The 24441-nt window shown below is 37.9% G+C and overlaps 1 protein-coding gene across 10 annotated transcripts in view; it reads right to left on the minus strand.

Moving 5' to 3' along the window:
• LOC129774984 (uncharacterized) overlaps positions 1-24441 on the minus strand; it is a 54212-nt gene that overhangs the window by 12964 nt on the left and 16807 nt on the right. For 2 of the 10 annotated variants that reach the window (XM_055779108.1, XM_055779107.1), the window contains exon 2: positions 22746-22900. In XM_055779108.1, the coding sequence (XP_055635083.1) occupies positions 22746-22900 (155 nt within the window). Of the gene's footprint in view, positions 1-539; positions 1543-9075; positions 9485-22745; positions 22901-24441 lie in introns of those variants that run through there. The other 8 variants (XM_055779116.1, XM_055779115.1, XM_055779109.1 and 5 more) reach the window with 8 other exon arrangements.

The following is a 24441-nucleotide window of genomic DNA, read 5'->3' on the forward strand; positions in this document are numbered from 1 at the left end:
GTAGGGCAGTTAGAGAGCATCAATTTAATTGATAGAAACAATCTAGTTTAATATAAATTTCTACGATGAAATTAATAAGAACACATTCAAAATTATCAACTTTTCAATTATCAAGTTTTTCATTTCCAAAATGTTATTAAAATCAACTTATTTAGATGTTACACTACTATATCCTGTACTAATTTTTTTCATTTTTCAAATTTTCTGACTTTAAGGGGATGAATCAAAAATCAAATTCCTCTTTTACATTCAAAACACAGTAAATACATGCAAAAAAAACGAATAAAAAAATTTTTTTTTGACTCGATTATATACAGGATTCGATTATATACAGTGAAAAGAAATCAAAAACTGTATATAATCGAGTCCGCGCTGTAATAGTTTCTCGAGCCTGTTTTCTTCGAAACGGACGACATCCAAATATGCGAAGCTCATTCCAGCGGAATGACTATAATTTTCCGGCGGTTATGAATAACAGTTTCGTTTTAGAAACAGGAGCTTACTAATTCATATCAATTGTGCATATTTTAAATGCTTACCGATCGTCTGAAGTAGGTTGGAACATCGAAATATTCCTGCCGGGCATCGTTGACGACTACGAATGGCGATGCAGTGACGTTGCGTAGGCCTTTGATCATCGCGAGTAAAACTGCACAACTTAGCGTTATCAGTGTCACATATAACACGTCGCGGGTAGTATATAGGTTAATCATTTCCCATCCTCCGCGCCATGTATTTACGCATATTGTACCGTACACTTCGGTGTACAATCTTGATCCGATGTAAAACAGTAGTCGATGTTTGTCGGCGTTCAGATAGCGCTGGATGGTTGACTGGAATATGTTGAATAAGAGATGACCTACCACGCCAACGGCCAACGATGTCATAAGACTAGTGGGGTGATCCGATGGGTAGATGTAATCTGCCATCAGGTTCCATGTACCGCGCCAGTAGCAGACCACGAGAGGTCCTACGATGAACGCTGCGTACAGGTTATCAATTAACTCTAGCAATATTCCGTACCAGCTTCCAGAACTTGGATTGCTGAGGCCGTCCTCTATTCCAACTATGCTTCCTCGCATAATGATATAACTTGTATAGGTTAAAGAATTTCTTCATATAAAATTTGTTTTATACACTGAGAATCAACTGTATCACATAAACACTTGTTTCGCCCTATGTGACCGACGTTCCATTCGAAACTAGGGCACGGTGATCAGTACACGATCGTCACGCTGAGCACCATTCTTGATGTGGCTGCCGGTACCGATTCATTTCCTGGACTGCACTCAAGGTTGCACTGTTTATTGTAAAACTTATTTGCACGGCCAGATACTGCATTCGCGAAAGAACTGTGTCAAAGAAATGTAGCTGTTGACGGATTCACTCCCACTGGGGCCGTCTTTCTTTGCGGAAGATGCTGCACTGAGTTTGTTTTATATTTCAAGTATCAGTCCGGTGACACAATCTGTCACCAACTGGAATACACAAAACAATGGGCATATCGTTTCACCGGCAGTTGATTTTGTGCATGCTGCTGCTCTTGCGAATCGTTTATCAGATAAGACAAATTTTCGATTAGAATATTGGTGGTTCGACTGCTCTTCGGGTGGTTCTGCAAGGATCCGGAATGTACACTGGGTGGCTCTTATTTCTTGACTATCGGGATTTAGATTTACTAAGAGTTTCGTATTTGTGGATGCTTTCTTAAATGTGCGCAGTTTAAACAGTAGACAAGTTGAGTTTTTAATGTTCGTTGTATAATTGATTGGGACATTTTTTGTTGACATCTTGTCATCGTTTCAAAATTCAAAATTTCATTTAAGTATTCGATGATTTTCGACATCAGAGGGAACTGGTAAAATTGTTTTCAAAGCGTTATTTATTTATTTTGTGGTTTCAGTCCAGTATGAGTTACCAGGTGAAAAACAAATAATGTCGGATGTTGTGCAATATTCAAGTGAAGCGATCCGACATATGGTATATCAAAATTATTTGTTTTGTATCATAATTGAGAGGCTCAAAATGAAAGGAGGTGTAAGTGTCGTCATCGATTTCTCTACATCGACTTTCTTTTTTGGTCATAACTTAGCTGCAAACTCGTTCCCAGCTGTATTTGACAATATGGAAGATAGTACAGAACCTCATCTATCGGATTCTATACCAAACTCAAATTCATAACTCATAACTTAGCTGCAAACTCATTCTCAACTGTATTTGACAATGTGGAAGATAGGTCAGGACCTCATCAATCGGATTCTATTCCAAAATCAAATTGGAACGTTTTGACAGTTGAGTTATTAACTAAGAAAAATTGATGAAGAGAAATCAATCAAATCACTGAAATCCCTCATTTCTGAAAAATCCTACTGTTGTTTGGTTTCTGGAAACATTGAGCAGTAGTCTCGTAGGCCAGGTATACCAGGTGTATAAATATGAAACCGGATTTGTCATTAAAAATACACGTTTATTGTTCTCGAGTGGTTGAAAATATTTTCAATAAAACTGGGGCTCAGAAGGAAAGGGGTGTATGTGACTTGGTCGATTTTCTCTTCATTAACTTCTTCTTTCGTTGATAACTCTGCTGCAAAAATGTTCCAATTTGAGTTTGCTATGAAAAACCGATAGAGTAGATTGTGGGTTATCGTCCAAATTGTCAAATACAGCTAGGAATGTGTTTGCAGCTAAGTTATGACCAAAAGAGACAGTCGGTGAAGAGAAAATCGAATATGTCACTTACACCTCTTTCTTTCTAAGCGCCACAAATATTTTCGAAATGGCCATTTGAAACTGCATATTTTCTCATTTATTAGGCAATTTATGTCTAGCAAAAAATGCTTTGTTTTTTTTAATTTTCATCAGAATAAGCCGTAAGCACCATTCTTTGCGAATCGGAAGCGGATTTTTGTGGTTTTATAAATCTACAATTATCAATATTGAAAAATTAATTTGTTGCTGCATGAAACTTCTGATATTTGAGGGGCTCAAAATGAAAGGGGTGGAAGTGACATCAGCGATATCTCTACATCGACTCTCTCTTTTATGGTCATAACTTTAACCCACTTTAACCCCTTTCCTTCTCAGCCCCTCATTGTTAAAAACATAAAAATGACGATCGATATGGTTTTTATCCTTTTACATTGGCATGTATATCTATTATTGTGTGAATTCCGGTTTCATATTTATATACCTGGAAGATGGTACAACATCTGATTTTAGGCAATGAAAATTGACGATGTTTTATCGTCATATGATCAGAACTATATTTCGCTAATTTCCGTGACAGTCCAATATAAGGGCAGTTGATCTGTTGCTATTTTCAACAAAGAAACAAAGAACTTGGGAACGTCTTCGTAGCCACATTGGTTGCGGGGGTTCGCTTACTAAGCGATCGTTCGCGAGTTTAATGTTCAGAGCCCTTAATTGACGCTCCTTGTGCTGTTATTGAATAACTAAGTCCACGCAACAATCATCAGTGATGGAGATCGATACACGGTCGGAGTCCTGGGATCTCTACATCCATACAAGCTCTGCTTGCAACTAAAAACATCGGGCTGTTGTGCTATTAATCACACAACCATGATCATATCAACTGTCTCCGCCGTCCGGTCTAACTAATCAAGGGAACTGAAGGAATACTCTCACGCCTAAATGTCTAATGTGTAATTTATAATATATACGAAAAACATGTACCATGTACACGGTTAAATCCGGCTCTGTTACAGCTAAATTGCTAATAAGCCCAATAGAATAAAACAATTGGGATAAATAAAAACAAAGAACTTTTTTCTCTTTCAGAATGACTCCTCGTTAGGACGAAGCTTTTTTTACGAGCCATTCCAGGATAGCTTGAATAGTTAAATATATTTAATTGAAAATGTAAGTCACGCCCGGTGTTGATTCGATTGTTCCGTTACATTGCGGATTCGATGGCAGAGATAAATTCAGCTGTTTGCTGATAATTGAATAGACGTCAGGAAGTTTATATTGCGCAGATATTGACATGACGTATATCTTGCTGTCATTCTGTTTGATACGCTTTTCTTGTGTCCTGGGTCATTTCATCCACCGATAATTAAAGGGAATATACCCAGATAGGAATCATGAATGGTGCAACCATGTGTGTTTCACTCTTGTTCTCTCATTATCAGAGCCGAGTGAATTGGTTTCTAATTATAGAGAAAGAGAATTGTGCATATCGTTCAAAACCTTTGGACAGTTGAACTTAGCTCCATAGAAGATTGAAAATTGAGTGACAAGCAATTATTTGACCATTGAGACAAATTTAGCTCAACATGAAACAGATGCATGAAAAAAAAATCCTAAATGTGACTCAATCCATTCAGAGCCCCTCCTTTTTAGCTATTCCCTTGAAGTTTTCTCTTACAGGAAAGCGAGCTCGCTAACATGATAATCATTCAACGCTGTTGCACGTCATTTGATCCGGGGGATGTTTTTAGTCAACGTAAACAATACTAAAGCTCGCTTCAGTGTTCTTACTGGTCTTTTCTGGAATGTTTTGACAGCAGATTGTTTGAAAAGTTCTTCCGATGGTGAAAGTGTTGTTACGTTGAATTTACCTTGTAAAAAGTTGTGACGTATGAAAACCGAAAGAAGAAAATTAATTTTTGACATAAAAAATTGATCAGATTTTTAGAATTGCGAAATCGCTGAATTTGGCTAAATAAATCGTGTTTAGCATGCTAAAACGTTTCCGTGAACGAAAGAGCATTATTCGGATGGGTCAAAGTACGTGTTGTAGGGGAACTTACGATTGGCAGCTCCTTTGGAACTCTCGGATGGTGTTAGTGCCATGAAATACAATTCCGACAGAAATAATGAACTGAGGATTTATCAGCGAGATAGTCGTTTTTTGCGTCAATGAACATCCAAACCAGACGCTGAAGGAGAATTTAGTGGCCAGAAAACGTGCTAGAAATTCATACAGCAATGTACTAACCAGTTATCAAGAATGTTTAGCAATAGATTTCGAGCAGCTTCCTGAAAAAGATTCAATGAGGCCACTAGTCGAGGAGATGTCATGGCAATTTAAAATTTGTTGTTGTTGTCAAATTTTCTAAGAAACTTTTCATCTAGCGTGGGATAAGCGGACAAAAACAATTTTTTTTAAAATGAGACTTCGAACTATAAGAAGGAATAGCACCCGAAAACGTCTTGTAAATAGTCGACAGTGCTCTTGCGTGGAAGTTATGGTTCAATATGTACTGTGTGTATGTGTGATCATAAGTGCATTGCCTAGGTTGTAGCAGTTAGTGATCCCCGATTTTTGCAATTAATCGTTCATCTACTAATCGAATACTTTTCAGCAGTTTGTTATTCGATACGAATAATCGCTCCAAATAATCGATTAATCGATTAATCGTCATACTGAGAGAAATAATTAGTTAGACTAATATTTCTCATATGTTAGAAAGCCATCTGGAATCAAAAAGTGTTCATTCCGCCTGAAAATCAATTATTATCTTTCACGCTCCCCTAAACTCGTAAACGAAGCTCATTTCGAATTGACGGCATTGAGCTTCTTTTAGGAGTTTAGGAGAGCGTCAAATATAATGATTGATTTTCAGGATAAAACTGCAGCGGCCGTACGGTTTTTTTTGCTCGGGGCTTCGATTATTGGTTGTGCAGTATTCGTTCGATTAATAATCGATTTCTGTAGGAAGTATTCGATTAATCGATTAGTCGAACGATTATCGGGGATCACTAGTAGCAGTCCACAGTCGCGAACACGACCGTCAGTTGTATGTTTCTGTTTTCTCTCTTTCTATTTAACGTATACAGAAGAGCGATGAAAATTTTTTCCCATTGGCAGTCATAACTGTCTTTTGAGTTCGATTCATTTGATTTTTGTTTGAATTTCATCTGACGGCCAATGATTTGAATGTCAGCTCTTCCAGTGGATGGAAGGATTCTTTATTCAAATTCGGATTCTATTATGGACGACTGAAGGCCATAGATGAAAGTATACAAGGATTCAGATAAGTTTTGGCCAGCCTTAGCTAGTTGTCACTATTGTACAGCTACACTTCAATGATACTGTAGCAATGGGTTGTTTGCATTCAATGATACCATGACAAAGGGGTCGATTTCATGGAAAAAAAAAACTCAAGTACAAAATTCATTACATTTTTCAGTGCCCAAGATTATGAATTATTTCAATCGGTTTTGACATTTCAATAGTCAGAGGTAGTTCCCCCTTGGGTGATTTCTCGATTTTCAAAAAACTCAAACTTTGACCGCTTTGCGCCTTACGTCCGATTGAGCTGAATTTTGTATAGGGTGATTTTTGAGGTGGTGAACATTTTGTGTAGGGTAACTTTTTGAAATTTTAGGGTCGATTTTTTTCCTATACATTCATTGGCACCCTACTGTATACTGATATGTCCTTAGGAATTTTTCGAAATTCCCGTTATTCACAGATTTATAGTCATTTTAGTGACGCTGGATATAATCTGATACAACCTGGACTCAAAATTTTAAACGCTTTTTTAATACTTTTTTACTATACTTCTTTCAGACTGATGCACACGATATCTTAAGACAACTGAGCCGCTTCATTACAAGTTTAATATGAACACATCTTCATACTTCTCTCTATCGCATGTACCAACGAAAAAAAAATTCAAATCTAATTACAGTGAAGCCTCGATTATCGGCGGTGCGGATTATCCGCGTAAGCGAGTTTCATAGTCCCGCGGCGAGTGACGTGAGATGGCTCAAATCACTGCATTTCGGTAGGCGAATGGCATGATTATAGTTCGTCACTGGGTGGGATTTGAAGTCGTATCCTCATTTATAATCGACTTGGGTGTCAAATAGGAGCTCAAAATTAAGGTGGCTTCCATGATAAAGTGAGAAACTTTGCTATCTCACGTCACTCGCCGCGTGGAATAAAGGAGATTACATCTCGTGGCCTTCTCGAAATTCGTCAGTTAGTGGTAGGCTCTTGCTATTTTATTTCAGTGTTGGCTTTCACACTATCTGAACACTGGTGTACATGAGCTTATAGATGGATACTTTAAGGATTTCTGTATTGATAAAACATAATTTTCATGCTGAAATATCTTTTTTCGTGTTTGAACCTCATTTTTAGTACTTTATTACGTTATCTGCGATTTTCGTTATCAGTGCTGACAGTGCTGACGCGGATAATCGGGGTTCTACTGTATTCCAAAAAATTGAAATCGTAATTAAAAAAAATGTAGAAAAACACATTTATTTTAATTTTTACAGTTTCTTGCAGGGTGTTACGTTCAATATTTGGTCAACTCTAACTTGGCGCGTTTCTTTTTATCGTGCATTTGAAAAACACAAACACACCTCATTTTCTAGATGTGTGCGTACAAAGAACTACCTCTATTGACGTTTCAGCTATCAAAATAGCGTCCAAGCATAGCAAAATCGTTGTAAATTATCAAATCAATGTCACTAACGTAATGATAGTGTTTGAAGAGCGTTTGTCGGCAGCCAGAAAGCCTGGATTAGCCACTTTATTTGTGCATCGAGCTAAAAAGAAGCCAGGCAGCCGACTTATGAGAAGGTGGTGATTCCAAATCACGCGATTTCACCAAACAAGACCGCGGTGATGAATGTTAGGCCATTGTTAAGCGGAACCTGAAGAAGGCACAAAACACTGTAGAAAACGAGAAACAGTTTACGCATATTTCAGCAGTCTATACGAATTGATGGTAAGGCACCAATAAGTTCTGTACAAGGATAATTTGTTACATTGACGAAAAAAAATCAATTATATTTATGTTTACTACTTTTACACACACCAAGATAAAAATTGTTGGTATAATATTGCAAAAATCGAGAGTTTAAGCTTTTAAAATGTGTACATCCCGTCTTTATGCGTTCATTTTATGTGCAAAAAATTGTATTTTATTTGTAAAGAAGAAATTGGTAATTACTTTTCGGGCAACCCTATAGCTTCGTCTGTGTCGAAGGAGGCTACATTTACTCCATCACAATTCTATTATTATAGAATCCTCAAAGACCCTCAATGAGAGGATTAGCCAGAACATTCCACTACAGCTCTTTGCAGAATATTGAAGGTTTGTCTTTAGAGTTGAGCATCGACATCTTCGAAATGATATTGTAGACTTACGGAATACCAGAAAATTAACTTATTCTACTCTAAATAATTTAAAGCGTTTGAAACAGTCTATCATGGATTTAATCCGGTGATTTTACTGAATATTTCGGTTTGTTCTTTAGCTGGTATGTTTTGGATGTATGTCGACCAAAGACGAGACGTGTACTGAGGATGATCTCTCTCGTTTAGCAGTTCATTCGAAGAAACAAGCAGAGTATTCAAAATAAATAATAACATTATAACCAAAAATAACCATTTGATTTTCATTCGCCTGAATGTGCCAGATTTAACATTGAAAATTGCGTCAGTATTCATCGGAAAGAACTTTACTATTGACGGATCATACAAATTCAGAAATGGATAATTAATATTTCACATGATTATCAAACCAAGAGGTTCAATTGAAGAAATCTGTAGATAATCTCCGATAATCAATATGAAACGAAATTTCAAACGGTTTGAAGAAGTCAAACTCAATATATAGAAAACATGTGGGAAGAAACGATGTTCTCAGCATCTCGAAATGTCCTTTGTCGATTTAAGCGAAATGCCTAATGTTTCAGTGTAGTTCATAGATAAGATTGTTTTAACAGCATACTTTTTGATGAAGTTTCAAACCCAGTTTCGTTTTTCACCATTGCACCGTTTTACTGCCGAAACATCGAATCTTTCACATCTTGAACCGCGCTTTCTTTAATTTTCTGTCGCACGGATGCCCCAAGTTCTGCGTTGTTGATTGCAGCACCACCCGTCGGAACAGTCAACCAATGGAACATATACACCGCACAATTAGATTTAGTAAATTCGCAATTGCCAGTATGGCGTGCAGCACTGGGTGGCAATTGTTTTTGCCGTCGAAAATATGCGTACACACGCCTGCAAAAAATCACAATGCTGCTCGTTTCAGCCCACGGAGGAGTATTCACTGTGCTAACGCCATAATTCACATAAATCACCTAAACTTGGGTTGATCACGGTTCAAATTGTTTGATAATCCGATAAACGCGTTCAACATTTAAGTCTGCGTTGAATGTTCGCTAGGTCCGAACCAGTTGTATACTAGAGTTTGTAACCAGATCATTCTCCGTTCAAGATCGCCATATTCTGGCCCTACAATCAGCAATTGGGCGACGAGGTGCACAACATCAAATTAGTTTAACGCGTTATATCTTCGCTAGCAATTTTCGTTGTTTAACTTAGAATGGAACCGACTTGGCCAAAATTTTCTAAATCACTGACGATCCGCCGCGCGCGTTTGCTAAACTGCTAATGCTAGGTCGCGGTTTCCCTGGAATAGCCGCAAATTAGGCTGGTTAGAGACAGGAGGATGATCCGAATCAGCCGTAGATCAGAAAGAAACTGTTATCAATGGAATTATTCTAATCAGAAAATGGCCATTCGGATCGGAGAGAGCGAGAAAGCAGGAGATTTAAGCGTGGAGCAGAAAGTACACAACACTATCAATCGAGACCGAAATAGTGTTTGTACTGCTACGCACGAGTCCCTGGATTAGTGCTTGCTCGGTCGCAGTTGCAGCTGAAGTAGTGTAAGGTTCAATTGAGTGGAACTCTGCTGTGGACACAACCCCTCACGGCTTCCATAGGTAAGCTGTGAATTTGCACACAACAAGGCGGCCGCCGGTAATACCATCACAATAACTGTGCAGATGGAATTGTTCCGAGGTTGAACCCCACACTCTTTCTCCGGTAATCGACCGTTTTAGTACATTACCGTTACCTGAACTGGGCACAGCTTTTGAAAGCTCCTTTAGTAGAACGCACATCGTAAACTGCAGTGTTATAGAACACGTTTAATGTCAATGTTTATCAATGTTAATATCTGAATAGAATCCTTTTGCTTGTCCGAAGCTTCAGTTTTGTAGATTGTGGAATTTACTCAAAAATTCATTAATTCCATATTATAAGTGATATACGAATAATATTGAGATAACTATTCATAACAACAGTGTGTCTCAGAACAGAATGGACTAATGTAAAATGTGGTTTCATTAATGACACATATCATATAAATGTACCATATAAATCCAGTTAAACGATTCGTGAAACTGTCGCAGCTGCCACATACCAAATTCTGATGCATTTACTTCCACATATTGAAAAAAGGCTCCTTAAATTGGTTCATATGAGGTCCCATCGTACTTTTTATACGCTACGCTAACATGAAGGTAAAAGTCTTCGCTTGTTATAAAATCGGAAGAAATCTGCGCAACTGTGTCTTCCTGCCAAATAAGCTTCTACTAAAACTCGACATTATAATATCAGATTAATTCCAGACACAATTCTCGTGCAAGATTTTTCATCCACTTGCAAATAACATGTTTCTCCGTTACATGGAATACATGTTTGATACAGAAAATATGATAGAATGAAGACAGCCCTCATTCGGACAATTTCTTTCTCGAGTTTTGCTCTTATCAACAACAACTTATCAATTTTTATTTATATAGATAGAAGACGATATAGGAGTGCGTTTTATCACATTAAAATCCATTTCCACTTTCGAACGAAGATCAATTTCGTTACCGCAAACATCAAATGAACTAACAAGGCTAAGGTTACTTTGGATCGGAATACGCACGAAAATTTGATTGTACGAAGAGAAACAAACAATTTTGTTCGATAGAAGCTAACGAATTCGAACGAAGCAAGGGGGAAGCAATGTAGCCACACCAATACAACTCAATGTGGTTCTTTACTTTCACTATTACATACAATTCATACGGCCACTTTTCTGCACCCGGTGTCACTAATTGAAGAACACATGCGAATTGAATTTTTCGAATTTTCCCATTTTCCTTCACAGTTTTCCGAAAAATTTCAATTGTCATGTTTGGTTGGAATATGTGTATTTTTTATGGAACCCGCTCTCCATTCCAGAGAAGGAAGGGGTGTCATACCATTATACAAACACTTCCCGTACCCAAAAACCCTCATATCCCAAATTTGGCTTCATTTGCTTGATTAGTTCTTGAGTTATGCAGAAATGTGTGTTTCATTCGTATGAGCGCCCCCCTTCACAGAGGGGAAAGGAGTGTCAAAACACCATAAAAACAGTTATTGCTCCCTAAAACTTCCATATGCCAAATTTGGTTTCATTTGCTTGACTAGTTCTTGAGTTATGCAGAAATTTGTGTTTCATTTCTATGGCAGCCCCCTTTAGAGAGGAGGGTTGGGTGTCTAACCACCATAGAAACATTTATTAAATCCTAAAACCTCCATATACCTTGGTTTGCTTGGTTAATTCTCGAGTAATGCAGAAATTTTTGTTTCATTCATATGGCAGCCACCCCCCCCCTACAGAGGGGGGAAGAGTATCTAACCATCATAAAGGGTGTGTCACATCAAATTGCATCACGGAAAAAACGCTGTAGAAATTTTATTTTTAGGAATTATATCTTCAGCTTTCGCTTATAATCAGATAAGAGTGTATAGATCACGTTGGCCATGCTTCGCTGTCAATTTTTCGTAAATTTGGAAAAATGTCGTCGAACGAAAAAGAGCGTCGTGAATTAATCCTGCGCACTCATTTCGAGAATCAGGAGTTGTCACATCGGGACATCGGTGCTGATGCTGGGAATCGTCCAATCCACGGTCAGCAGAGTACTAAAACGATACTTTGAGAACCTAACCATCGACCGGAAGGTGAAGAACGGCAAAAATGGATGCTCCGTCAGTGAAAAAGAGCACAAGCGCGTAGTTAAGCAGTTTAGACGTGATCCGAGAAGTTCGGTCCGGGATGTCGCCAATAAGCTGGATTTGTCAAGTTCATTCGTCCAGCGGACCAAGCAGCGGGAGGGCCTGCGTACATACAAGGTTCAGAAGGCTCCTAACCGCGACGAAAGGCAAAACACGGTGGGGAAGACGCGAGCCCGGAAGATGTACACCGAAATGCTGACGAAACCGCATTGCCTGGTAATGGACGACGAAACCTACGACAAAGCGGACTTTCGTCAGCTGCCGGGCCTGTTGTTCTTCTCCGCAGAGGACAAAATCAGCGTTCCGGAGGAGATTCGCAAGCAGAAACTATCCAAGTTTGCCAAAAAGTACATGGTGTGGCAAGCGATCTGCTCTTGCGGAAAGCGGAGCGCCCCCTTCGTGATGACCGGCACGGTAAACGGGCAGGTTTACCTTAAGGAGTACCTACAGAAGCGCTTACTACCAATATTGAAGCAGCACGAGGGTCCGACCATCTTCTGGCCGGATCTCGCTTCGTGCCACTATTCAAAGGACGTGTTGGAGTGGTACGAAGCCAACGGGGTCACCATCGTGCCAAAGGAAATGAACCCGCCCAACGCGCCGGAGCTTCGCCCAATAGAGAAATATTGGGCGATTATGAAGCAGGCCCTCCGGAAGAACCCAAAAGTTGTCAAATCGGAGGCGGACTTCAAGAGAAAATGGATTTCTGTTAAAAAAAAAACTACAACCTGACGTTGTACAGAACCTTATGGACGGGGTAAAGAGGAAGGTGCGAGCATACGGGCTTGGGCTCGAAGTATGAATAAAAAGAAAATGCCAAAAGTTGTTTAATAGTTTTTATTTTACTGTCTAAAATTTTCAAAAGGATCGGTCTACTGGGCGAATTTCTACAGCGTTTTTTCCGTGATGCAATTTGATGTGACACACCCTTTAGAATCATTTATTGCACTCTAAAACCTCCACATTCCAAATTTCGTTTCATTTGCTCGATTAATTCTCGAGTAATGCAGAAATTTGTGTTTAGATTACAAAACTTGAAACTGTCTTCAGGGATGATAATCTGAGAGAGGGTTCCCCTCGTTCGCCACAAATCAAATTAAACGAAGCAAAAGAGACGAAACTGAATTAAACCTTACACTCACCGAAACTCACTACACCTTCTAGGACTGTTTCAACGAAATGGAAAACCATTTGCAAAAACATTTTGAATCGATTGCAATCACGTTCTTTACGTTTGGTGGTTGTTCCACTCCAATCAGTACCTCCAATAATCAATGTTATGAGTTGATATAATTTAAAGTTTGTAAAAAATATGTATCTTGTGTTAATGAGAAATTATTATTTTTTTTTAGTATCCAGTATCCGGCTGGATAGTAGTTTACCGGATAGGCCGGATACCGGATATCCGTTTCATCTCTAATTTTTATGTTAGGTTCTATGAAAAGTAGAAGTTAACGTAAAAGTCGAAATTTCGCAATTCACACCCCATTTGTTTTGGTACGTTCGAAAAGTATTCTAAAGCAGGTTTATTTTTCGGAATATCCGCAAGGCTTTTGGCATACACACGGTTATCTTGCTGTAATCTGTAATAAAGCTGTGATGAAGGAGAAATAGCTTTTCATTTGAAAATAAAATGTCACATCAAAAGAACTACATGTACTCCTTGTTTCTAGTACGGTTTAAGTTCAAGGTTAATAAAAATAAAAATAACATATGTTTGAAAATCCTGCTCCATAAAGTTAACTGGGGCTACAACATTGTCGAAATATGTTTACCTATATCCAGTGTTGACACATTTAAATCTGTACCAGAGGGGTCAAAAATCTTTCTCATCTGTACTCATTTTCCAAAATTCTGTACCATCGAAAATATTTGTTGTAGAGAAAAAAATAATTTATCACCATTGAAAAAATACTCATTTATTTACTACAAATACTACATTTACATTTGCAAATTATTCGTGTGTTTGATGATGCTTATATTTTTTTTATCTTGATTTGCGCAAGATATTTTTTTAAAATTTTCGAGCTGCCACCACGATGTTAGACCAAATCCTTCGATCTCAAAATAGCGTTCATCGTATCGTTGCTGAGCCGATTTCAAAGCTTATTATTGTTCTGATTATATTCAGAAAAAAATCGCTCGACAGTTTCCGAGGAGTGGTGCATAGTGAGAACGATACAAACAAGGCATCGAAGCGCCGAAAAGGCGAGCGAACCATTAATTCTTTCATCCATCCAATTTTTGTCCACACGCTCGTTTTCTGAAATTGTGATTTCCTTTCATAGTAATTTTATCTTTAGGCTACAGAAAAAATTCTCCACATCTTGTACATTCCCATTGTGGAATCCACGAAACACTTCTAACAGAATGTTAATGTTAGTCAAATTGGAAATGTTTCTGGGATTTAACATTGCCGTAGACTTGAGCGTCGAATCATCAAAATCGAATCTTTTTCTCATTTTTTTTATCAGCTCCACGAAAAAACTGCGACAAATATCCTTCGAAATGATCTGCCTTTCGCTGTCCATTGTTATGATAATTTCTGTTGCTGCTGTTCCAACCTAAAATTCTTGTCGCTTTTTAAATGATCTTCATATTTAATAGCATAGGACATTGAAACAACGTAAGATTCCTCGCAGATATTAGTGAGGATAATCAAATAAAAATCTTTCAGCTCTTCATGTAGCATCGTGAATTCAGGTTTTTCAGCAACAAGCAAACAAACGATTCAATCTGTTGATCTGGGGCAAAACATACATCGCACCGTCCGACGCGAATCCTTTCAGGCGATCCTTATAAGGAATTCCGTCCTTATGAAACTGATCAATCATTCCATTGTAAATGCTTTTATGATCAGTACCCGCAGTACCTAGCGATACTGCGGCGTAAAAGTCGACATGTACCTCAATGTTGCCTTCTTCAAATGTACCTGTACCTTTTGACGAAAATCTGTACTCTGTATCGTACAGAATCTGTACCAAAAATAACGAAAAATCTTCACCATTCCAGATAAATCTGTAACACTGCCTATATCTATAAAGATTTGACGTAGGACTACGTCTTTCATTTCTATACCGGGATGTAAAATCAAAGTTTCGAAAACGAAAACGCTACGCCGGAGACCGAGATTATGAGCGTTAATAGCTCCTAAACAATGAACAAAATGGTATGATAAACACTTCATTACAAAGATAAAATGTCTACGCGTTACTTGTTACTTTTTGATCCAAAAACTTGTTTCAATAACCTTAAAATTGCTTTCAAAACAGGCTATTGAAATCACCAATCGGTATATAAGCGAGCGCCGCTCGGGAATCCACTCGGTTATAATTGTACAGCGATTGGAGCATGTTGTAGCTGTTATGGTGAGGCTAACTTCGTTCATGAAGGCGCTGATGGACGGTGTCACCAAGAGCCTGGTCAGTGGTGCCACTGAAAAGGCAACCAAGAGAATATCAGCATCGAAAAACGGTTCCGCTTGAGACATCGGAGCAGCCGCCACAAACACACATACACGCGCGGAACTCTTTTCGTTTGGTTGCCATTCAGCATCGAGAAGATTCCGGAAAGATGTTATCGTTGCTGAAAAATAATCTGACAGTTTCCCTTGGAATTGAGAAATGCATTGAAGCGAAAGAGTTTATTTTATTGTTTTCTATCCATATTAATTCGATCCAGATAATTCGACCAAATACATTTGGTTTTATGATTTTTTCAATCGAGTGTGATCAACGTAAGACTACGTCTTACGGCAATTTATTAGAGGTGCAATGAATCTTAAGAAGGAATTCCCGCTCTACGCGCACTGGCAAACGATGTTTACTCAAAAATTTCTCAAATTGGTGTTATGAGAAAGGATGAGTGAACGCAAAAATTATGTAGACTGATTTGATGCAACAGATATTTTGTCTTTTTGGAAATGGAATACATATCATATCACAATACAAGCAATGTATTATGTATTATACAACTTTTGTGTGATTTCTTCTTTTGCTGAATATTGTGCCTCCAACGTAACTCTCTCGTTTTCGAAGTCCCCCAAATATTCATTTATTAATTCATTCAGAATTGATTCAGATGCAACTAAAAACAAATGATCACTAAATCAACGATAGTCCTACGTCACCCTTGCGTTTATACCACAGATATAACCCACTTCCTGTTTTTCAATGTTGCTCACCCTATTTTCGATAACATAAAAATGAGCGCTCTTCATATGTAACCATCATATATGTTTATCTAGAGAATAACTGTCGAGCTCTAGATGCCAATTTCCACTTAAATGCAACTCTTGGACCATTGTGCATTGTATCGTATATTGACACTTCCAAACTACTTGAATCTTTTCAAGGTACGAGAAGTTTAAAGCACCTCAAAGATAAATAAGGAAGGAAGGTATGGGAGACAAAGTACTGATTCTCTCCGAACAGTTGGACACTTCTGAGAATGCCAAGCGGCTCGAACTTTGTACAATTTCAGAATATGGTTTTGCACGGCTCCCATGCTTGCAGTGAAAACTAGATAAAAGAAATCGCCTAGTCGGAGCTTTACTTTTAAAAGAATGCACAAGTTTTTAGCAAAAAAAAGTATTGTTGGGTGTGTAGGACACACCTGAGTCCAAACGTAAGTCCCGCCCCCTCAACGTTTTCATGTCAGGAAAGTTGAAACTAAGATGTTAAATTTTGCATCACATGCACACATTGTTGTTTGTTGTGGTTTTTCTGCATTGTCAAAGGTTAATTCTAATGTGCGCTTGCATCCTTTAATATTATCCGAAGAGTTTAACATGCTAGTTAAATAGTATATTTTCATAATCCAACGTCAACAATGCGGTCGTGTCCAGTACGTCAAGTTTTTGGTTTTTATTGAAAACCGGAATTGATTTTCTCCTATTGATGCAAAGGATGTCCGGAAGATCGTATGTAGATGAAATCCAATCAATATTTGATTGTGTTGACATAGGGAAATGTCCTTGGTTTTTATATCGGGGAAAACATTACGGATTATAGTTATAAAAAGTTATCCTTAGAACTAATGTAACTGAGCCTGTAAAAATAAACGAATTATAAAAAAAAACACATTACAATATTGACAGTGCGATATAGGGTAAATCATCTTGGTTTGTCCGATTTAGGGTGTTTTCACGCAACCAGTAAATGCAAATCGATTTTTGTTTATGAAAATCACATATAATTAAGACGAGTATGGGTTTGTTGAAGAGCCCTATGTCTCTAGTTTCTAATACTACCATAAGGCGTTCAAATCATTCAATTATGTATGTTTTTTAACGATTTTTCTCAAAGAAACCATGATCACAATTTCATGGTTTGTTCACCTCTTATCATAGTTCGTCTGAACAATTACCATGGTCCAGTGTTAGAAAGCATTATTTCTGAATGAAAAAAAAACGAATTTGAAAGTAGATGTTGCATTTCTCATTGCATGAGTTTACTGTCATCATATTGATTAAATCATAATTTCTTCAGAATAATGCCTTTTCTTGGGCATTTAAAAAGTGTTTACCCCAACACACTCAACACAGATTAACTTTATTCCTGCTATGCGCGAAGGACATCATAAACAAACTGCAGCGCGCCAAACGGTTGCCATAGAAATCATGTGTACAAAACAACATTAGTGAATCGAACAACTCATAATCAGAATTGAGGTTATCGAAATGCGTTAATTTAATGGTTGAGCTATGTAAATCTGATACAAATGGTGTGCAAGCATAATGTTTACAATATTTGTGTTATGATCCAATATGAGTGTTATAATCCAGAAAAGGTCTGAATACGTGACAAATATTCATCTGGTGATTGATTAAAAGTTATCTCAATTGAGGGGACATAGACACCAATAGAAGGTGGATTTTATAATCCTTCAAAACATGTGAATCCATAAAAATATACTTTGAAACTACTGTAAATCATGAAAAGACAATTTTATTTATATGTTTTGAAACATTTGAATACCTGATTTGACACAGGTGCGCTGCATTAGAGCATTCAAAAAAAGTGGACAAACCATGATCATATTTTCGACTGGACAAACCAAAATCATTTACCTTATAACGAAATTTGGAAAGATTTCAAACGCACATTATACGAGGGTCGTTCAAAAAATAAGTTTCGGTGCCTCAGAAATCGCCGAAAAATAAAGTTAGACAAAAAACAAGGTGATTTACGCAATCTACTTTTTTTCTATTTTTCTACATAATCGCCATAACGTTCGAGACATTTTTCATAGTGTGGCCCGAGTTTTTTATTTTCTATTTTTCTATTATTTTGTCCTAACTTTATTATTCCGCGATTTCTGAGGCACTGAAACTTATTTTATGAACGACCCTCGTAATTGTTATTGTTATCGACGAGAAATTTATTCATTTATAATTTTTGAAGTGAGATACAAATTTTTATTATCCCATTTGTTTATTTATTCAGGCTCATTAACATTTTAGCTGTAACAGAGCCGAGTTTTAATCGTGTACATGTTACATGGCTTACCGTATCTATAAATTGTACATTACACAGTAGCCATTTAGGTGTAAGAGTATCTTCTCCACCGTGGATCGATCTCAATCGTTGATGATTGTTGCGTGGACGTAGTTATTCTATAACAAAACAAAGATAGTCGATTGAGGGCCCTGAGTTTTGAACTCACGATCGATCGCTTGGTAAGCGAACGTGCAACCAATGGAGCTACAAAGACCCCCGCACAAATAGTGATAATAATAACTCTTTTTGCTGCGGACGGATTCCGATTATTCACATACCAATCGAACCGAAAATTCACAGAGATTCTGTTTTAAGTGTTGAACACCACAATAATGGTTTGAATTGATGAAAATTGGGAGAAATTTCATGCATATCCAGCTAGTCATCAAAGGGCGATGGAGTGAACTGCAAAAGTTTAAAGCTTCAATAATTCAGAACCCTCTATTTCGCTTCTATTACACACTATTGATCCTACCAGCGAGCAGTCAATATCAAATTGTGAGGCGAATTTGTTAGAAGTGTGTTTTCTCCCCTTCTCCCCACTGCGTCCATTACTTTAAATTATAGTGGTATAGAAGTGTGTTCGGACTCATTAATGAATTTTTTTGAATATTATAGTTATATAATATTCAAAAAAATTCCTTAATGTGTTTGTCCTCTCTTTAATGATTTGCACACCAATCCAATCGAAATTTATCTAAATTTTGTTTCAAATGCTGTAATTGTGATTCCCTAATCCGCAAATGGTTTAGATTAATGAAAATTGGAGACATGCTCACTTTCCCATACAATTGTTTTACCTATTTGTGTGCAACAAATGTTGCAGCATAAGCACCGCCCGCTGCCAACTTATAAAGACGGTCGAATAGTATAAAGTGAATCATTCTCCGATGACTACTATCTTGAGAGCCGAAAGAACCGCAATGTTCAAAGCTCTTAAGAATAATGAAATAAGCAAGCAGACCGATTATACTTTTGCTTCAGCCAGCGAATGGATAACAACACATCTTCAGGCTAGGAGAAGAGAGTTCATCACAAAACGGTTACGCATCCGCTTACTAAGCGGGTGTTCGAGAAGTTTCCATTGAAAACATACTAAAAGACATTTTTTCTGAGATTCGTTGGATGGACAGCTAAGTTATGACCAAAAGAGAGAGTCGATGTAGAGAAATCGATCAAATCACTTACACCCCTTTCATTCTAAGCCCCTCAAATGTGATTCTCTCCTTTTGACGCACTAGGTATATTAAGAGACTGCATTTAGATGATATTCGATCAATAGTTGATTGCTTTTTGGCGTCGGAATGTCTTTGATTTTTGTACTTGTGAAAAATTGACGACATTGGAATGGAGACATATAAAAGCATTGAAGAGATCAGATTTTTTTTTTACTGATTTTACTCATCTCCCCCCACAAGCAAGATCTTGCATCCAACTCGAACTTTAAAATGCATAATATGGGTACCTTCGAGCATTAACGTGCGAAATCCGAGATGTGTTGCGTTTCTTGTGCTTATGTTAAAATATCTACAGTTGACTTTGGCCCCTGATTCGAGACGCTCAGTTCTTAGTTTTCGTTTCATCCTAAAATGAAGTTAAATACATGTGTATTGAATGAAATAATTTTGTAATATTACGTCAACAATGTGGTCGGATCTTGGATAGTACCTTCTATGTACCCTCAACCTTCATAAGGTTGACGTCTAGATGGCGCCTCTTGCAAAAATCTACTTAACTATCACAAAGCATCATTTTTCAATGGATACGTGTCAAAATTTGACAACAATCGGTCGATTGGTTTGTGAGTTACAGCACTGAGAGTGAAGCATCTTTTGTTATTGTGAAAAAAATGGAAAAATCCGAATTTCGTGTATTGATAAAGCATGGCTTTGAATTGCTTCCGCGTCCACCGTTTTCAATAGTTTTACTTTTTTACCATATAAACTTTTCAGACGAACTGTTACAACTGTCAAACAAGCACAGTAGGATGCTGTGATTAATCTCCGGGGTTACCCACAAGTTCTACATTTTTATTTTTACTTTTCACATTTTCAAGAAACTCAAGTGGGGCGCTTTACACATTATATCCTCCGTTTTACTGTTCCAAAAAAGATGAGACTGATCAACTGTCCAACGATAGCACCTTATGTTGCAAATTTTTAGTACAAAGTTTTCCATTCCGGTTTGGATTCACTACCTCTATCTCTCCCTCTCAAAGACTAACATCATCAAACAAACACAGGAGCAGCGTTATCATTTGTGAGCTTTTCTCCGTGAACAAGACGCGCATCACCATGGCACACATTCACGTGCTGCTGCTGCGTTTCGGTTCGATGTGGGTGAATCACTTCAGTCGATGTTTTAAATGCATTTCGGGATTAGCAAACTGGTTATAGCCGGGCATTTTTAAATGGGTAATCGACCAAGAGAGGCGGCAAGGAGAAAGAGATCGTCTTTCCGTCTTTTCGAGTGCTTTGTGATTATTTACAGGGATGAATAGTGGAATTAGTTGGACAGCAACGGAAAGTTTTGATTGTACGATCACGGCCATTGCTCCCCGTGTTACTCTGTTGGCGGAAAGTTGTTAGCAGTTAACGTTGTTCTGCCTCTCGAGTGTTGTGGAAACACGGAATCGATTTTTTACGGTAGATTTAGCTTCATTGCCATATTGAGGATCCCGCAGGCCCACAAGCTTTTTCTTGTCAAGGCCAGAGTCAAGTGCCGGTATCACGCTGGTCATTCAATGTTTTATCAAGCGTAGGAATAGTTCTGTGGTTTCAACACGTGCGGTTGGTGGAGCCAACCCAAGATATTCTCGTTCTGAGTCATTCGGTTGAACTGAGCAGTATGTTGAACCGATATGTTTGCATATGAGTGTCCACTTTGAATGATAAAGAGTTGATATTCCACCTTGAGAATTCGAGATTATTATAATTTTGGCGATATATTTGCTATGCTGTGTGAACGTGTATGTGGAAAAATACATAATCGGCATCAATTAGAAGTGTTAGACCAATTTCAGATTTCTATGAAAAGTGGTAGTTTTGTTCTTTATTGCAAAATATTAGACCCCTTTTTTTAATTTTTTCGTCAGGGTGACTATTTCCATTTTAGGGTTGTCCGAAAAATCTATTTTTTCCACTTTTTCCCCAAAATGACTTTCTTTAGAAATTCATAGCTTTTGAAACATTGAAACGATTTACGATTTTTTATTTTTGGGAAAAAGTGAAAAAAATGATTTTTTAAACCACCCTAAAATAAAAATGGACACTCCAATAAAAAAATAAAAAAAATACGGGTCTAATGTTTTGCAATATAGAACAAAATTACCACTTTTGACTAGAGTATAACATACAATAGATATCATGAAAGCTGTGACAATTTCTCTAAATAATTTGAATTGTTTTTTTTTACAACAATATGCAGAATGCGCATTGTAGCTGCTGATCATGAACTGCAATGAACTCTAGAGACTGTGATAAATTCCGAGAGATTCGCTGCTTGATTGTCTCGTTCCCATCATTCGCGATTTTATTGACAAGCTGGAACATAACACGAGGTGATTCCACAAACAATATGCAAATTAGAACGTGTGCATTAGTGGTATTTCCCCGTAGAAACCAGACTACTAAATTAATTGTAAAAAACCGCACCGCAATGTTCCGTGACTGCAGAATCTGACCGCAATGATCGCTTCTAGAAATTATAAGGAGTTATTTTTATCCCCAGTTGTTCGTTATTCCTTATCCACCGTTGAACGAGAATACATTCCCATGTGTTTTTGCACCATTTACATTCTTTTTTTTTAATATGAATTTCTATGGAAACTTCTGACCGATTTATTCCAGCATACAAGCAGTGTCGCAACGCTGCGTGCATGCTCCTACACAACGCATTTTACATCATATATCTTTATCATTTTTATTGTCGTTATATTTACAACAAACGCCTGGGTTATGCCAGTTCATTATTTCCCGTTTGTTATCAATGCGTATGTATGTGCTGATTTGTATGTGTATGTGTGATTTCGGCAATTATCTTTTTAGAAAACAGCTTTCTAGTTTCAGGAGGTGTGTATTTGATAAGACCGTAAACAACTCCTCTTCAAAACTATAGAACTTCTGTATCGTTTTGTTTTAGTTCCCAGAGATATATGAAAGCATCGTAATCAGTCTGTTTTTATTTATAAGGGTCTCTTACCCTTTTCGACTGTCGTAGTCTGGACTGGTGAACGGGCTCGGAGTTCTTTTTGGATAATTCGTCTCGACCAAACAGGAGCAATGCCCATAATGCCCATGAAAACGCGATTATGTTCAATGATTTGCATTTTTTCTCACTCAGTGATAGCATTACAGAACTGTTCGACTACAAGCATGACTTGTGAAACTTGTGGGTGCAGTAAATATTTACCTCAGTCCGGAAGCGCGTCGGGAAACTGAACACAAACTCCTTGTAGTCGGTCAGAATTACGAATGGCGGAGCAAGTAGATTGCGTACCGATTTCAGCAACACCAGCAAGATCAAACAAATCACGGACACGATAAGTGCTGGCCAGAGATCGAAGTCTGAAAGGAAAAGTGAGAAAAAGTAGTTCAGAATGATTTGCAGAGATTACAGCAATGTCGGTTCAGGGTCATTACGTTAGAAGTTTGGGGATCGATAATGTGTGAAAATACACTATCATTGCGTTGTTTACGGAAAGACAGAATCAATTTTCGATTTTGTTTCGCATTCTTTCTCGGGGTTTGTTCATCTCGAAGTGATTCGTGAGTTGAAGTGATATGTAATATTTTATAGAAATGTTTCTTTTGTTAAACATGAACTATTCTTTTGCTAACTATTTAAGCTAGAGTTTCAATAAATATCAAAATTTAATGATTTTAGTGAACTACTCCATATAAAACCTTCACTATAAAATTTGACGAATTACTGATACTTTTCTTCTAAGTGATGGGCGTAGAAAACAAAAGAGTCTATTTTATTAACTTTTATCGGGGAAGAAACTTCGCCATTCACCGTATTTGGAGTTTCATATCGCCAAAATATATAGGGTTGGGGAAAAAGAAATGTCGTATTTCTGATCAAAATTTGACGCATTCAAAATTATCCAATTTAAATCAAATATGCGCCGTTTTGTTCGCAAACTTGTGGCCATTTAGAAGGCAACTTCATTATCACCCCCTTATAAAACCCCCCTCCTTATTTGCAAAAAACTCAGACAGCCAGTTTTCGCAAGCCTCTTTTGAGGCCAACTTAGTATCACCAAGAGCGTTTTGCATGGACCGGAAGAGATGATAATCACGTGGAACCAGGTCCGGACTATACGGTGAGTGCAATAGGACATCCCATCCGAGCTCCCGTAGCGTCTGGCGGGTCATCAAAGATGTGTGAGGCCGAGCGTTGTCCTGGTGGAAACCAACACCATTCCTATTGATCAATTCTGGCCGCTTCTGGTCAATCGCCTGCTTCAAACGGTCAAGCTGCTCACTGTAGAGAACCGAGTTGAGGGTCTGGCCATAGTTGAGCAGCTCATAGTGGATGATTCCCTTCTAATCCCACCAAACACACAGCAAAATCTTCCTGGCCGTCAATCCGAGCTTGGCGATGGTTTGGGCCGGCTCACCGCGCTTCGACCACGACTTTTTTCGCTTTAGGTTGTCGTACGTGATCCACTTTTCATCACCAGTCACCATCTTCTTCAAAAATGGGTCGAGTTCGTTCCGTTTCAGCAGTGCATCGCAGGCGATGATTCGATCTAAAAGATTTTTTTGCGTCAACTCGTGTGGCACCCATACATCCAGCTTTTTTGGAATCCAATCTTCTGCAAATGGTTCCAAACGGTTTTATGGTCTATACCCATTTCCTGGCCAATCGAGCGAGTGCTCACATGCCGGTCTACTTGGATGATTTCAACGATTTTATCGGTTTCCACCACGGCTTACAGAGACAAGGCTAGCTACTCCGGATCAGTCATTTTTTAGTGAAGTCATCTGAGTCGTTGAAGTAAACAATGTGTTCTTATTTTTTATTTTTCGTGCTTTGTAAGTTTGTACGTTGATAATATAGTTGATTATATTTAACACCATGAATAATTTGATAAAACATT

Source organism: Toxorhynchites rutilus, chromosome 3, assembly GCF_029784135.1.
Source record: "Toxorhynchites rutilus septentrionalis strain SRP chromosome 3, ASM2978413v1, whole genome shotgun sequence".
NCBI lineage: Eukaryota > Metazoa > Arthropoda > Insecta > Diptera > Culicidae > Toxorhynchites > Toxorhynchites rutilus.